The 14,198-nt window shown below is 38.1% G+C and overlaps 1 protein-coding gene across 4 annotated transcripts in view; it reads right to left on the bottom strand.

The window, feature by feature from the left end:
• Positions 1–5,066: 5,066 nt before the first annotated feature.
• The window catches only part of LOC128738371 (1-phosphatidylinositol 4,5-bisphosphate phosphodiesterase gamma-1), a 375,128-nt gene continuing 365,996 nt past the window's right edge, over positions 5,067–14,198 (bottom strand). For 2 of the 4 annotated variants that reach the window (XM_053833430.1, XM_053833432.1), the window contains exons 14-15: positions 5,749–5,922; positions 5,067–5,229 (exon numbers count right to left, since the gene is read on the bottom strand). In XM_053833430.1, coding sequence (XP_053689405.1) covers positions 5,869–5,922 — 54 coding nt within the window. In that variant the 3' untranslated portion in view covers positions 5,067–5,229; positions 5,749–5,868. The remainder of the gene's footprint in view (positions 5,230–5,748; positions 5,923–14,198) is intronic. The other 2 variants (XM_053833431.1, XM_053833433.1) reach the window with 2 other exon arrangements.

Here is a 14,198-nt window from a genome sequence, read left to right as displayed (position 1 = left end):
ATGTCTCATTATAAGTCCTGTTTCATGTGTAATTTGAAGTCCAATTTACATATTCTAACTTGAGTTTAACTTCGCGTCCAATTTTAAGTGTGATTTGAAGTCCAAATTCAAGTTCCACTTCAAGTTTAATTTTAAGTTAAATTTAAAGTCTTACTTCCAGCTCAATTTAAAGTAAAGATTCAAGTTGAAATTGATTCAAACTGAAGTCCAATATCATTTGATCATCAATATCAATTTGAAGTTCAATTTTAAGCATAATGCCATGCTCAATTCTAAGTTAAATTTCAGTTCCCATTTCAAGTTCAATATCATGTTAAATTTCAGGTTCAATTTTAAAGCCTAATATCGACCTGAAAAGAAATGGGCAAAAAGATAGGCCAAGAAATGCTGAAGAAAAGATTTTCCGTTTGCGATTTCTTTACCAGTATGCACCTCACAAGAAATATTGTTTTACTTTCAGATGGCGCAGATTTACATGCTAGTGAATTGAAACGTCACTTTTCCGTACGGAATAATATCCGGCGCAATTATTATCACAAGAAAAAATGATAGATAATTGCTTGCCTTGCAGTTGTAAAAATTTCTTCGGTAAATACCAGGATTTTTTCTTGAGCTGTTTTCTTTTCAGCTGGATACTAGGCTTAAGTAAAATTTCAAGTGCAATTCCAGCTCCGATTTTAAAATTAATTTCAAATGCGATCAATTAGACAACTCGCAAGTTGCTGAGTGAAGCTCTGCTTTCCTCAATGGATGTAGCTATCTTGGCACTCGAAGATGGATGTGGTTGGATACGCTAGACCGTCAATGAAGCCGCAACTGCGTTGTTAAGTGAAGAAACCCTGAGTGCATGAAATGACTTTTGACGGAGATGAACTGGAAGGGGTTGATGAATTCATAAATTAGGGATCTCTGTCAACCGCCGTCAATCATATGAGTAAGCAGATTCAACGACGCATTCTAGCTAAGTCAGGTCTACTTTTCCCTTCGTAAGTCATTTCGATCAAGGAGCATAAACCGTACGCAAAATATAAAAGCATTTGCTAGCGCTTGGCTGAGTGGTCGATTTCTGGTCGGCCCGGCCGGTTTTTCACTTGCAAAGCCGGTGACCGATCAATCTGGCAAAAAGTCGGTTTACCAACTTAAGAAAACGGATTTGTACTTTTTGCCCGATTTTTTAAATTTATTTTTCATTTCCATCATTCCACTAGATTTTCTAATAAATTTTGTAGCAATCCTGAGCAATTCGTTGCAGTTTCCGGTCAAAAGAGTTTAAAACCGCAGGCCTGACCAGTCCGACATCAGCTATTATTTCGTTCCTAACGAGATTTCGTATGAGAACGAAAGAGAATCAACAGTAGTAAAAGCACACGCATATAATTTTCTAAAAAATTAAGCTAAATAATAAACAAAAGTGTGGTTTCCGTTGCACCCTGTCAGTGTATCGATACCGATATCGATACCACTGGTATCGATACTTGCCGCCCGATATTTCAACGGGATCGATACCTTTACAAAAATTGTATCGATATTCGAATATCGATGCTTTTCGCAGTATCGCCCAATGCTACTTGGAACTGTATACTATTAGCGAATTTGTTTATTCAATCTGGGTTGGAACTGGATGAATTTCATCTGTCAGATAGGAGCAAATGAACACAAAAAATTCATCCGGTTCCAACCCGGATTGAATAAACAAATTCGCTATATGCTTTACACCTAGGACAGGACATGACACGTTGTATCGCAAAAGAGCCAGCTTCCTGATTGGCTGACTTCATGCGTGCAACTGTAGAAACAAAAATTCACAAGGGAAGCGCAAAAGTGTTGCTGGAAACCACAGCAAACCCTGAAACAATCAAGTTTTTCACTTTACTAGGTTTTTAAGAGTTTGTTTATCGTGGCTTGTTAACATAAAACAAACTAAATCGAAATGTAAGTATTATTCGATCAGATTGGATCTATTTTTGTGTAATTAGTGATCAACTAGGACAAGTGGCTTCTATCATAAACTGCAGCTGCATTCTTGGAAACACTTTTCGCGTGCCGCAGTAAATTTTGAATGGGAATCGCCAAAACAAAAACAAGAAGAAGAAGAAGTCACTTGTCATGTCCTGTCCTAGCTTTACACTTTGCGCATTCCATTTTGCCTACTACTCACAAGGAAACATCACTTTCGGTCACAGGCTTAGAGCTTAACCATATACACCATAGTGTAGTCCTGTCGATTCAGAACTTCACTGCACTTCTCGTATAGGTGTAGCCTATGGAACTTTTTTGAGAAAACTTAACTTGAAATTTGTATGGGCCTTGGGCTTAATGGAGGCGCATGGTACATTGTGAATATCCTAAACTTTTAAGTAACAGATCAAAAGGAAAATGATATTGTTTGAAAAGGATAATTAGATTATGCAACAAACTTTTCTAAAATCCCTTTTTCATTCACCTAAAAGGGTAATTAAACTTTTCTCCTCGTTAATTCCGGTATGCATGTTTGGTGTTCTGAATTGAAACTACAAATGTAATTGAAAAATTCGTGAAAGATTGTTTTTTGCATGTTGCGTATCTTGAAAAATCAAGACAAAATTGCGCTGGTGTATTAACCCATTATGACCCGGGTATACCTAAATTTGGACCAAATGAAGTGAAACTCTGTAATCTATTATATTATGGCACGAATGTGTCGGGAAACGCAAAATCGTCATTTGGAATGCTTTCAAGGCCAAAATATCGCAGGTTAAATATTTTATAGGCTCAGTTTGAAACAAACAAATTACAAAGTTTTTTACACAAAACTGACAAATTATATCACACACACATCAGATTGATGTCTTATCTCTCTTGTAGTGATATATTAACAATGCTAACTATTGAAATTCAGCAGTAAACAGGTTTTGAAGACGAGGTATGATATATCATACGCTGGGTCATAATGGGTTAAATTCATATGGATGTTTATCAATGAAGACGTTCCGATACCATAAAAACTTTTAGGCCTTGGTACCAAAGCATGTCTAGAATTGCCAATACATTGTTCCGCTTAAGATTGTGATGCCATTGAATTTTATTAGATACGTTTCGTATGAGATCCTTAAATGGCCGAATAATATATATATCTGCCGTTTACAGAACCGAGGTTGAGTCAGGCGGAAGTAAAATGATTTTCAATTTTTTCTGAGCGATTTGCGGCTACTCCATCATTTGCTTATAACCGGACCACGAATTAATTTTTAAAACTCTGACATCTTCAACTATGTCCAATAACACCTCCTTCATCCATTACTTACTTTACTTTTTTGGCGACAATCCACATTTCTCCGTCTTCACATTTCTCGGTCTTGGGCTGCCGCTCCCCAGTAACCCCTAACACCTGCTGCTCTAGCAGTTACGTCAACAGCGGATGAGCGCTGTACGGGTACGCGGTCTGTTTTCGCTGGTCTCTCATCCAACATCCTTGCTACGTCACCAGCCCATTTTAGCCTGCCGTGGTTTAGTCGCTTCACAATATCCGCATCTTGGTTTACTTGGTAGATTTCATGATTCATGCGATTTATGATTTAAGACGCGTTTCCACAGTTCTACGGTTAACACCGATGCTACCGATGTCGCCCGCAAACGCCAGGAGCATATGAGATTTCGTGAAGATGGTACCGATTCTCTACACGCCTGCCCTTCGAATAGCACCTTCCAATACAATGTTGAAAAGCAAATTCGATAACCCGTCATCTTAATTCAAACCACAAACGCGCCCGATGTTTCACCCGTTATCCTAATGCTTGATTGGAACCATTAGCAGTAGAACATTTCAGCCTTACCAGTTTTGTTGGAAAACCATGTTCGAGCATATTTTGCCACAGCTCATTACGTTTAACTGAACCGTACGCCGCCTTGAAGTCTATAAACAAATGGTGAGTCTGCAAGTTGAATTCCCGGAATTTATCGAGGATTTGTCGCAAGGTGATCATTTGGTCCGTCTTGGAGCGTTCCTCTCGAATACCACACAGGTATTCGCCAACAAAGGTTTCCTGCAACGGCATCAGTCTGTTCTGAGAAACAGGATACGGGAGAGAATTTTGTATGCATAATTGAGGAGAGTAATGCCACGGTGATTGAGAAAAGTTTAATAACACTTCCAGGTGAACAAAACAAGGATTTTAGAAATGCTTGTTGCGTAATCAAATCATCCTTTTCCCAACCATATCATTTTCTTTTTGAACTGTTACTTAAACGATCCTGATATTCACAATGTACCATGCGCCTCCATGAGTCAAATGCCCCTATAAATTTCAAGTTGAGTTTTCTCAAAAAAGTTCCATAGGCTACACCTATACGAGCAGTGCAGTGAAGTTCTGGATCGACAGGACTACACTATGGTGTATATGGTTAAGCTCTAAGCCTGTGACCGATAGTGATGTTTCCTTGTCAGTGGATGCTAATCGTACACACAGCGCGCGCCGGCAGACAATAAAAAAACAATAATTAGCACCGACGGCAACGGTGACGGCCGTGGCGGGATTAAAACGATAAAATTTAGCCAAAATAAGTAGCCATTGCTACTGCACTTGTACTTATCATGATTCAAATCACTTTATGTACACTTTTGATATGAAATATCTAATGTGCACGCAAAATTTCACACGTAATTGGTTGAAAATAATCACAGCACTTTATAAACAGACTATGATGTTCGTCATTACATTAATATCAATTTCAGATTTCAGCTGTTTTAGGATGATTTCGCGTGGAATTACTCTATTGTAGATTTCTGTTAACGGGAAATTAGCAGTCATTAGCTATTTTTCGGAAAGCCCAATTTCGGAAGCAGCTTTTGGGCTCAAAAGAGAGGATCTGTTTATGGAAATGTATTCACTGTATTCTTGTTGCCAATCTGAACACAAAAAAAATCAAAATCGCAAATCACTGTTTATATTTTGTTTGACAATAACAAATGCCGAAAAAATGAAAAAGTGAATGAAATTTATGATACTAAACTGTTGTGATAAATATAATATTTAGGTAAATACATTTAAAATTATTTCAAAAATATTTTATTTAACAACTATTCAGGCACTTTAAAACAACGTTCGTTTTCATCATTGTTAGTGACACTTGATATATCATGCAAATAAATAATACTTGTGAGCTTAAGTATTTAAATCTACGCGTAACTTTCTTAATATTTTAAAAGATGATTGTAAATTAGCTAAATACATTCATGTGCATGTTGTCGCTCTGTGGATAGAAAAGAAAAGGAGTTAATTAGAATAAATAAAGTAGATAAAATAAAGTAGATATTTAATCTTCTGGTGGCTAATGAATGATGTATCAATATTTCGTGTGAATAATTACCAATAAATAATAACAGATTTAAATATCGTGATACCGTTGAAAAGGACGCAAATTGCCATTCTTCAAAACAATCAAACAAATGTTTGTATTGGACTATTTTCTTAGAAAACTCTACACGGAATTTTCTGAATTCTTGAACATTGCTGAACAATGATTTTAGTATCAAACGAGATATCTTAAAGCTATCTCTTCAAAGTTTAGGTGTTTCTATAAACTGTAACAGTTTTCTAAAATATAGTCTGCTATATACTAAAAATAGCATCCGTGTGGCGGCACCTTAACGCACCAAATTCAAAAATCTATAAGGCATACAGATCCAATGATTGTACGAGAGGGTGACGTTGGACAATATCATATAATACTCGTCATATCAATATGTTTTACTCAATTAAGTAAGCATACGCATAGGATACCGCCTGTGTGCTGCTACTCCGTTATTGACCAGGACCGATGAAAATGGCAAAATGATGGCTGGAAAAAGCATACTAGGGACAGCACGCTATTCCTCATTGTGCAACCATATCAGGTCCCTGCATGCTGATCAATACCGACGCCGGCCACGTCCGAATGCGGGTCCTGGAGGGATGGGAAGGAATGTTTATTTATTTATTTATTTATTTATTTATTATTTATTACTTCATCTGACTAGAGTCTACATGAATGGTTTCTATAAAACATTGGTGCTTCTTAACCTGTGTACAAATTTATACGATGGCTCGTCGAAATTAAACAATTCTTCCACTTTAGAAAATATTCTAACACATGCAGTGACGGATTCATTACATCCAAAGACGGTACGGTGGAATGGAGTTTACAGTAAGCCGGTGGAACGTAGAGTCCGTTGCGAATCACGAAAGTCCAATAGAGTTAAAAGACTGGGGGAATCGATTTCACCATTGATGACTTTGGCCACGAATACTGCCTGGTGCGTTTTTCGTCGATAATCTAGCGAGTCTAGATCAAGTAGCCGGCAACGATCAGACTACGGTGGGAGAATCTCGGGATGACGCCATGGTAGATGTCGCAGGGCAAGCCGAATGGATTTCCTTTGTACTCGTTCGATGCGCAGGTTCCATGTTGACTGCTGAGGACACCATACAATACTACAGGTTTCAAGCAGTGGCCGAACCAGAGCACAATACAAGGATTTGAGGCAATGCGGATCATTGAAATTTCGTCCAATTTTAGAAATGAATCCCAGTTGACGCATTGCCTTCGAAATAATCGATTCACGGTGTAGGTCGAATGTTAGCTCAGTATCAAGTAACACACCAAGGTCGCTAACGTGGTCTACTCTGCGCAACTCAGACCCCTAAATCTGATAGTTGAATAGAATCGGACTTTTAATACGGTAAAAACTTATCACCTCACATTTTGCCACACTTAGTGTGAGCCAGTTTCGTTTACACCAATCAAAAAATGTATCGAGTAATTCTTGCAGGCGGCGACAATCATCAGTTTTTCCAATAGGTAGAAACAATTTCAAGTCATCAAGCAAGTCATTCAAGTCCAATAGCAACGTTGAAAAACAGTGAAAAAAGTAGTGGTCCCATATTACTACATTGCGGAACACCCGAGGTATTAGTAAATTGCGCAGAAACACACGTGCCAAGCTTCACGCGCAATACCCTGCCACGCAAGTACGATCTGAGCCATTGCACTAGTTGTTGGGACGCACCGAGTCGAGAAAGTTTACGCAATAATATTGAATGGTCGATCCGATCAAAAGCTGCCTTCAAGTCCGTGTAGATTGCGTCCAATTGCTTCTTATTCTCTATTTGCGAAATACAGGTAGAGGTAAACTCTATTAAATTCGTACAAACGGAACGACCAGGCATGAAGCCATGCTGAGCTGAAGATATGTAGTTTTTTGTACGAGACAACATCATACTGCTAACGATTATTTCGAACAATTTTGACGCGGCAGACAAATTAGTAATTCCGCGATAGATTCTAACGTTCCGGCGGTCGCCTGCTTTATACACTGGAAACATAAACGACTTCTTCCAAATATTCGAGAATTTTGCTTGTTCGAAAGATTTGTTAAAAATAATGCGTAAAGGAATGCGTACAATACAGCTGGGATGCCATCAGGCCCCGCAGAGAAGGAACGCTTCAGTTGACAGTTTCAAGTTGACCAAATCAGCTGGAACGTATGAAGCAGCGATTTGTGCATCTTGATCAGACGCTGTTTCATTGGCGAACACAGATGAGAAAAAGTTTGCGAACAGCTCACAAGATTCAGGAACGGATGTAGCATCAATTCCGTCAAGGCACACGAGGGAAGGAATGGAGGAGCATTTCCTTTTCGAATTAACAAAATTCCAAAAATTTTTCGGTTGTTTACGGAGACCGGTTTGCACACGCAGTACATAGGATTTATACAGAACCGCATTCAAACGACGATACTGAGCACTGGAACGTTTAAAGTTGCGCTATGTCAGCGTTGTTTTACGTTTACAATGTGCACGCTGTGCTCGGTTGCGTTCCCTCTTCAACTGCCTAAGATACGGAGTGCCCCACGCAGGTGAAGCCGGTCGTTTCACAAGAGGTACATTAGAATTCATCCATTGCGAAATAGTTTCACAAAACTTCGATGCCATCTCATCAACATCGTTACACTCAAGTAAAGCCCTCCAATCAATAGAAAGCAAGTACTGATCTAGCGCTATGTTACTCCAATAATGTTAGTCCAATACTTGTTGCTACTAAAGACCAGGGAATTCTCTGCATCTTCACAAGTATTTCGGGAAAGGAATTGTTGTTAGTAGGTGGTGGGAGCTAGATGGATAATGTAAGTATGCAAGCACCAGCTATATAAGACACTAACCTGGATATTCGAAAATTTTCTTGTAAAGCCAGTAATTACGAAAATTAAGATATAAAAAATACCTTTTCAACAAATTTGCATAATGGTGCTCATATACAACCATAATTTAATCAATATCGAAAGATAATAATATCAATTATATTAATATTAATAAAATTATAATAGTAACAGTATATAATAGTAATATTAATATTAATCGAAAACTACGTGACAACTTGAACTTATTAGTAGTAGGGGAAAGCCACCATCATTTCAAGGACTTGCCAATGTATGTGGGTAGAATTACAGTAGATCCAAATTTGATTATCAAATGAATTTCACACTAATGCTGTTACAGAAGGGCCAAAAGGGATTGGGCGGACCCACAAGCAGAGGCACTTGTGCGCATTCCGGGGTTATAAGAGTCGCCTTCCAGCATTAGGATCCTTCCATGTAATAATCAATTTCGCTATACCAACTTTAACCCACGTGATGATTTGTTTGTTTTGAATTGAGAAGTGCCATATTTGCTTCAGACCTTAAGGATTCAGGTTGGCAATCCACTCCGTCGTCCAGCCTTCCACATTTATGATATCAATAATAATACTGTTAATATATGATATGATATTAAGATGAAATGTGGTATAAATGATAAAAATAGAACAATCTCACCAGCAGTCCTTCGTATGGAATAGAGTAACGTCCTTTGGGTTCCATAAATGCTTCTTATTTAATTTTAATTTTTAAAAGTTAATTTAATTTTTCATTCTGGTATCCATGTGCAGTATTAAAACTCGTTTTGGCCAGTTTTTACTATATAGCAGGAGATGCTTCATAAGCTAAAACGAAAAAAATAATTAAAATAACTTATTAGGCTTACCTATTAGCTAGGCCGTGTGGCTCCGCCATCTGCCCAAAACCGCGGTTTTGAGACCAGGCAGCCGGGAACCACCCAGCAACGCACCTCCTAGCTTGGCTACTCAATAGAGCATTACCAGGTATGGCCACGTGGAGGCGCTAGGTAGGGGCTTGGGATGGCTAGAGCTATATTGGACGCTCATTTGCCTTCCCCATTTCATACCCACGTGACAACTTGAACTTATTATACCTGAAAATAAATTATCACTTCATTGAATTGATTTATAGTCTATTAACATGCTCATTAAATTCTGAAAACTCTGATATGTAACATGACTACTTTTTGTTGGAAACGGACATTGGTCAGTTCCCTGGGACATTCGGAACTTGTTTCCGGCACAACGGAGACTATATCCGAAAGTTCATGCGCACTATTTTTTAGTTCTTGTCCAAACCTACAACTTTGCTAAACATTGTTTAATTCTTTTACTTAAAATCAAAGAATTGTTTAATTCTATTGTGTCGTTTAAGCTATGCAAAAAGTATGGGTACACGGGTACCCCGTCGCCCTTCTACGGGGTATAAATTGTATTTGACCCATGGTTATTCTATCTGTTAACCAAATCTCTCAAAATTTACGCTTAGTTGTTGTCAGAAGATGTCAGAAAGTTTCGTAGTGATGCACATTTTCTACATGACTTTAATATATATTTGAATATCAAAATGGGTACACGGGTACCCAGTCGCTCACATTAGGGTTAAAGCTCGTCTGTAGGCCGGACACAATGGTCCGCCTATTGCGTGCTTATTACCCGACTCTGCTGTGCAGAGCAGACATCTGTGCGGTTTGGTGCACCCAGCTGCGTAATGACCTTCCCTGCCGCATCGCCTACATAGCTTAGGCCGATCGGGGGTTTTGCACTTACCCGCCCGATGGCCGAAACCTTAGATTATTAAGGGAACTACATTCGCCAGTCTTTGATTTCCTCATACATCTGAGAAAAGTATGCCATCAGCACTATCTACTGACGGTAGGGAGAACTGGACTATCACAGTCTTTGTACGAATTGTGGCGTATCTACTTCCTTTAATAATCTAAGCCAAAACCCATGCATGTGAAACAACGCTGCACGCACTGCTTGGTTACGAGTGTACACACTGAGTGAACACCTACGCTAAGGAATGTCATGTACGAGGGGGTGTTGAGGCTCGAGTTGCCCGCTGGAATCGAGATCACAGGCTTCGCCAACGATATCGTCCTCTCCAGTAGGCACAAAACCTCCTATCTTTTAGTACCAACAGATTTACACCAAATGATACATTTTACCTTTGTTATACAATATAACAAAGGTTTAGGAATTGGTCGAAAAACACGAAGTCGATCTGAGGCCCGGAGGGCCGTGTCACATATACCAATCGATCAGGTTCGACGAATGAGCAATGTCTGTGTGTGTGTGTGTATGTGTGTATGTGTGTGCGCTTCAATTTTCAATCGCCTATTTTTCGGAGATGGCTGAACCGATTCGTCTGCTATAACTTTTATTTGAAAGGTATTTTTACCTAGTATATCATTATTAAATGGTTTCGTGGTCTGACTTTTAGTTTGAAAGTTATAAGCAAAAATGTGAAAATTACGTGACACGATTTTCTCCGGAACCACATAACCGATTTCATCGATCTTAATACCAAATAAAAGCTCTTACTATTGCTAAACTTCACACCAATTTTTATTGAAAACAAACAAGTGTTTTAAAAGTTATGCTTAAAAAACCAGTTTTGACAAGGTTCAAATGATCGCCTGTTTCTCAGAGATGGCCAAACCGATTTACGTGCTATTAGTTTCATTTGGCAGGTAATATAGCCGGATAGATCACTATTGAATGGTTTTTTGATTGGATGTTTAATTTGAAAGTTATGAGTAATTCAATACACCACACCAAAATTAACAATAATTTATAGTGATTTTAACCAAGAAAAATAACCTAATTTCAATTATTTTAATATCAAACGAGAGGTTTTCACACTACGAATATATATGCAAAATTTCATAAGAATTGGTTTTACCGGTCAAAAGATATTAACCCTCGAACACTCGCGCCAACTTTTATAACACAGTTACTCGCGCGCACAATAGCCCAAAACCAAAGAAAACGTGCGCACTAGAGTTTTGACTAGGAAAACTTGGTTTTAAGTTTATCGAACCTTTGGAAGAGTTTCTTGCAATTGAAAGCTCTATCGTCTGGTAGAATTTGAATTTTGATTAATCCCCCTAAAAGTGAATTAAAAAAATTATTTTCCTTCAGTTTCAATATAACACATTGATGTGTTCTGCAAAGTTTTAGAGCATATTATTACAAGAAATTTTGCTGAAGACAGTAACCTTCTATCTCTTCAACGAAGAGATCTTATTTATTGTATATGAATTTGAAAAATCAGTTTTTCTATTTTAGCTCTTTTTGTAATTGTTGTAAGACTTTTTCATGTATTACAAAGTTGTATAAATAATAAAAATACACAACTTTGCTGAACATAGTATACCTCTATGTTTCCTTGTTTACGAACTGTAGAACTTTGATTATAAAAAATACCCTGATTTTGACCCCGAATTTCTCGACTACCAACAGACGGATACATTTTAAACATTTTACATTTGCTGGTAGTTTTGCTGCACACAGACACCATTTTTCCATATGAAGAAACGAAAGAAAATTCCAGTTGGGGCCAATTGCGGTACACCTCACATGCTACTTGCTTCGTTTCTGTGATGTCGGTTTATGCTAATCTATTTTCCTAACAATTTAAAGTAATAATGCATTGAATAATTCTGACATTTTGCTCATAACAAATTTATTGAAGAATATACGTTAGTATATACGTAATATACGATTTGTAACTATATAACAATATGGCATTCAAAAACCTACATATGGTGTACAAAATACAACAACGTGAGTAACCGCAGGTTAATAAAAATTGATGAAATTTATTCGAGAAAACTTTATTGTTGTGAATCAAATAGAATGGTAATACAGGAAATTATGCATAGTTCAAAAACCTGTAAACTAGACCTTTATTACGCAATGTATATGTTAAAGAAGAATATTTCACCTTACAACTTACTTTTACTTGCACTTACCCTCATTAGTAACAACTTACACAGCAATTTCATGAGAAAAGGAACTATCAAAATTTATAAGTGCTTCTATTTGGTTCAAATTTTGTAAACTTATTCAATTTCCAAAAATTTCATGTAAATCAAACGTGTCGATTTCTATCTCAAATAGCAAGTAAGACCGTATAACAAAGGTTCCTTTCACCACTAGGTGAATTAAATCAGGTTTTTAACTTAAAACAAGGAGCACATAGTTTTCTTAACAAATAACTTACAAGAACTAGATGTATACAAAAACTAGGAGCTTATGACTAACACGTTACTATTGATATTCTAAAGGACAAACTGCATTTGTTTTAGAGCCCAACGAAAACGAGTTTTTAGAACGGTTCGAGAGACATTAAAATCAAAAACATTATAACATTTATTAAAAACGCGGCACATGCTACTGAGAGACTCATTACTGCCATAATTAGTACCTGAGATGGGAAGGTAAAAAAGGCATGGGATCGAAGATTTCTACGGTGAATGTTTATGTTTAGGAGTTCTAGAATATCGGAATAATCAACAAACGACGTTGAGATGTCGGAGATAAAGGTAGCTTTGATAACATCGCGCCGAAGTGCCAACGTATCAAGCCCGATCAGATTGCATCGATTTTGGTAATTTGGGAGGTTTAATGGATCATTCCAAGGTAGGAACCGTAAAGCGAAACGCACAAATTTGCGTTGGATTGCCTCAATCCGTTGAATACTGTTCTGATAGTACGGTGCCCGCACATTCGAGGCATATTCTCATACATAGCGCACTAAGGAACAGTACAGAGTTTTCAAACATGGAATGCTAGTAAACTGCTTTGTGGCCCTGAATAAGAAGTCAAGATTTCACGAGGCTTTAGAACAGATGACGGCTATGTGATCCTTGAATGTCAGTTTGGAGTCCAGCAAAACTCCTAAGTCTTTTACAACTGTTTCCCGCTTTAGAACAATGTTAGATATTTTATAATCAAATGTTACAATTGATTTCTTGCGTGTTAAGGAGATGCAGGTGCATTTGAAAGCATTTAATAGCATCCTATTGGTATTACACCAGTCAGCAAAACTACTTAGCTGCGATTGCAAAAATTGGCAGTCAGACATATTCTTAATTACGGAAAAGAGTTTGAAATCGTCGGCATACGATAATTTCATGCATTTAAGTGTAGAATGGATATCATTGAGGTACACCAGAAAAATATATGGGCCTAAATGGCTGCCTTGAGGTACGCCAGATGTGACTGAAAAGGGCAAAGAGATAGTATTTCCAATTTTGATCGACATAGTTCGACCGGTAAGATATGATTCAAACCATTCCAGGATATTGCCGCATAATCCAAGCCTCTGAAGTTTCGAGATAGCGATTTGATGATTTATTTCGTCAAAGGCCGCTGATAAATCGGTATATATTGCGTCGACCTGAAGATGGTTTCGCATTGAAAGAGCGATGAAAGATGTATAGGAAATCAGGTTGGTGCAAGTTGACCGTTTGGATACAAAATCATGCTGGTTTTCGGCAATGTAGTTAGAGAAACTTTAGGTAAGGTATTCTAGAACAATGAGCTAATATTAATATTAATATTAATATTAATATCGAAGGGTATGAAATGGAGAGAGTTACCTGGAAGGAGCGTCAAACATAGCTCTGGCTCTCTCAAGCTCCCACCTGGCACCTCCACGCAGCTCTAAGTCAAATGATGACGGTCGATGGCCTTACCCGGAAATGCTTCATGTACTTACTGAAGCAGCTAACCTAGGAGGTGCGAACTAGAGCGCCTGTTCTCCAGGTGAGGGGCGGCTCACACAGCGTCTGTCTCGTAACGGGCGGCTGAATATGAAATGCTGTATCCCGCAAGCTATACTTAAGATGGCAGACCCATCAGCGGGATGTAGGTATCGCGACCCCGGTGAGGTAGTATACCGAAAACTCAATTATCACGAACAACGAACAAAGAAATTCAGGACGGAATAATCGGCATAGGACACGGCAAGGGACAAGGAAACGATTAAGGGATAACGATTGGAAACTTGGTACCTG

The sequence above is a fragment of the Sabethes cyaneus genome, chromosome 2 (assembly GCF_943734655.1).
Source record: "Sabethes cyaneus chromosome 2, idSabCyanKW18_F2, whole genome shotgun sequence".
Taxonomy (NCBI): domain Eukaryota; kingdom Metazoa; phylum Arthropoda; class Insecta; order Diptera; family Culicidae; genus Sabethes; species Sabethes cyaneus.
Note: the sequence above shows the minus strand (reverse complement) of the source record. Positions and strands in the feature narration are given on the sequence as shown.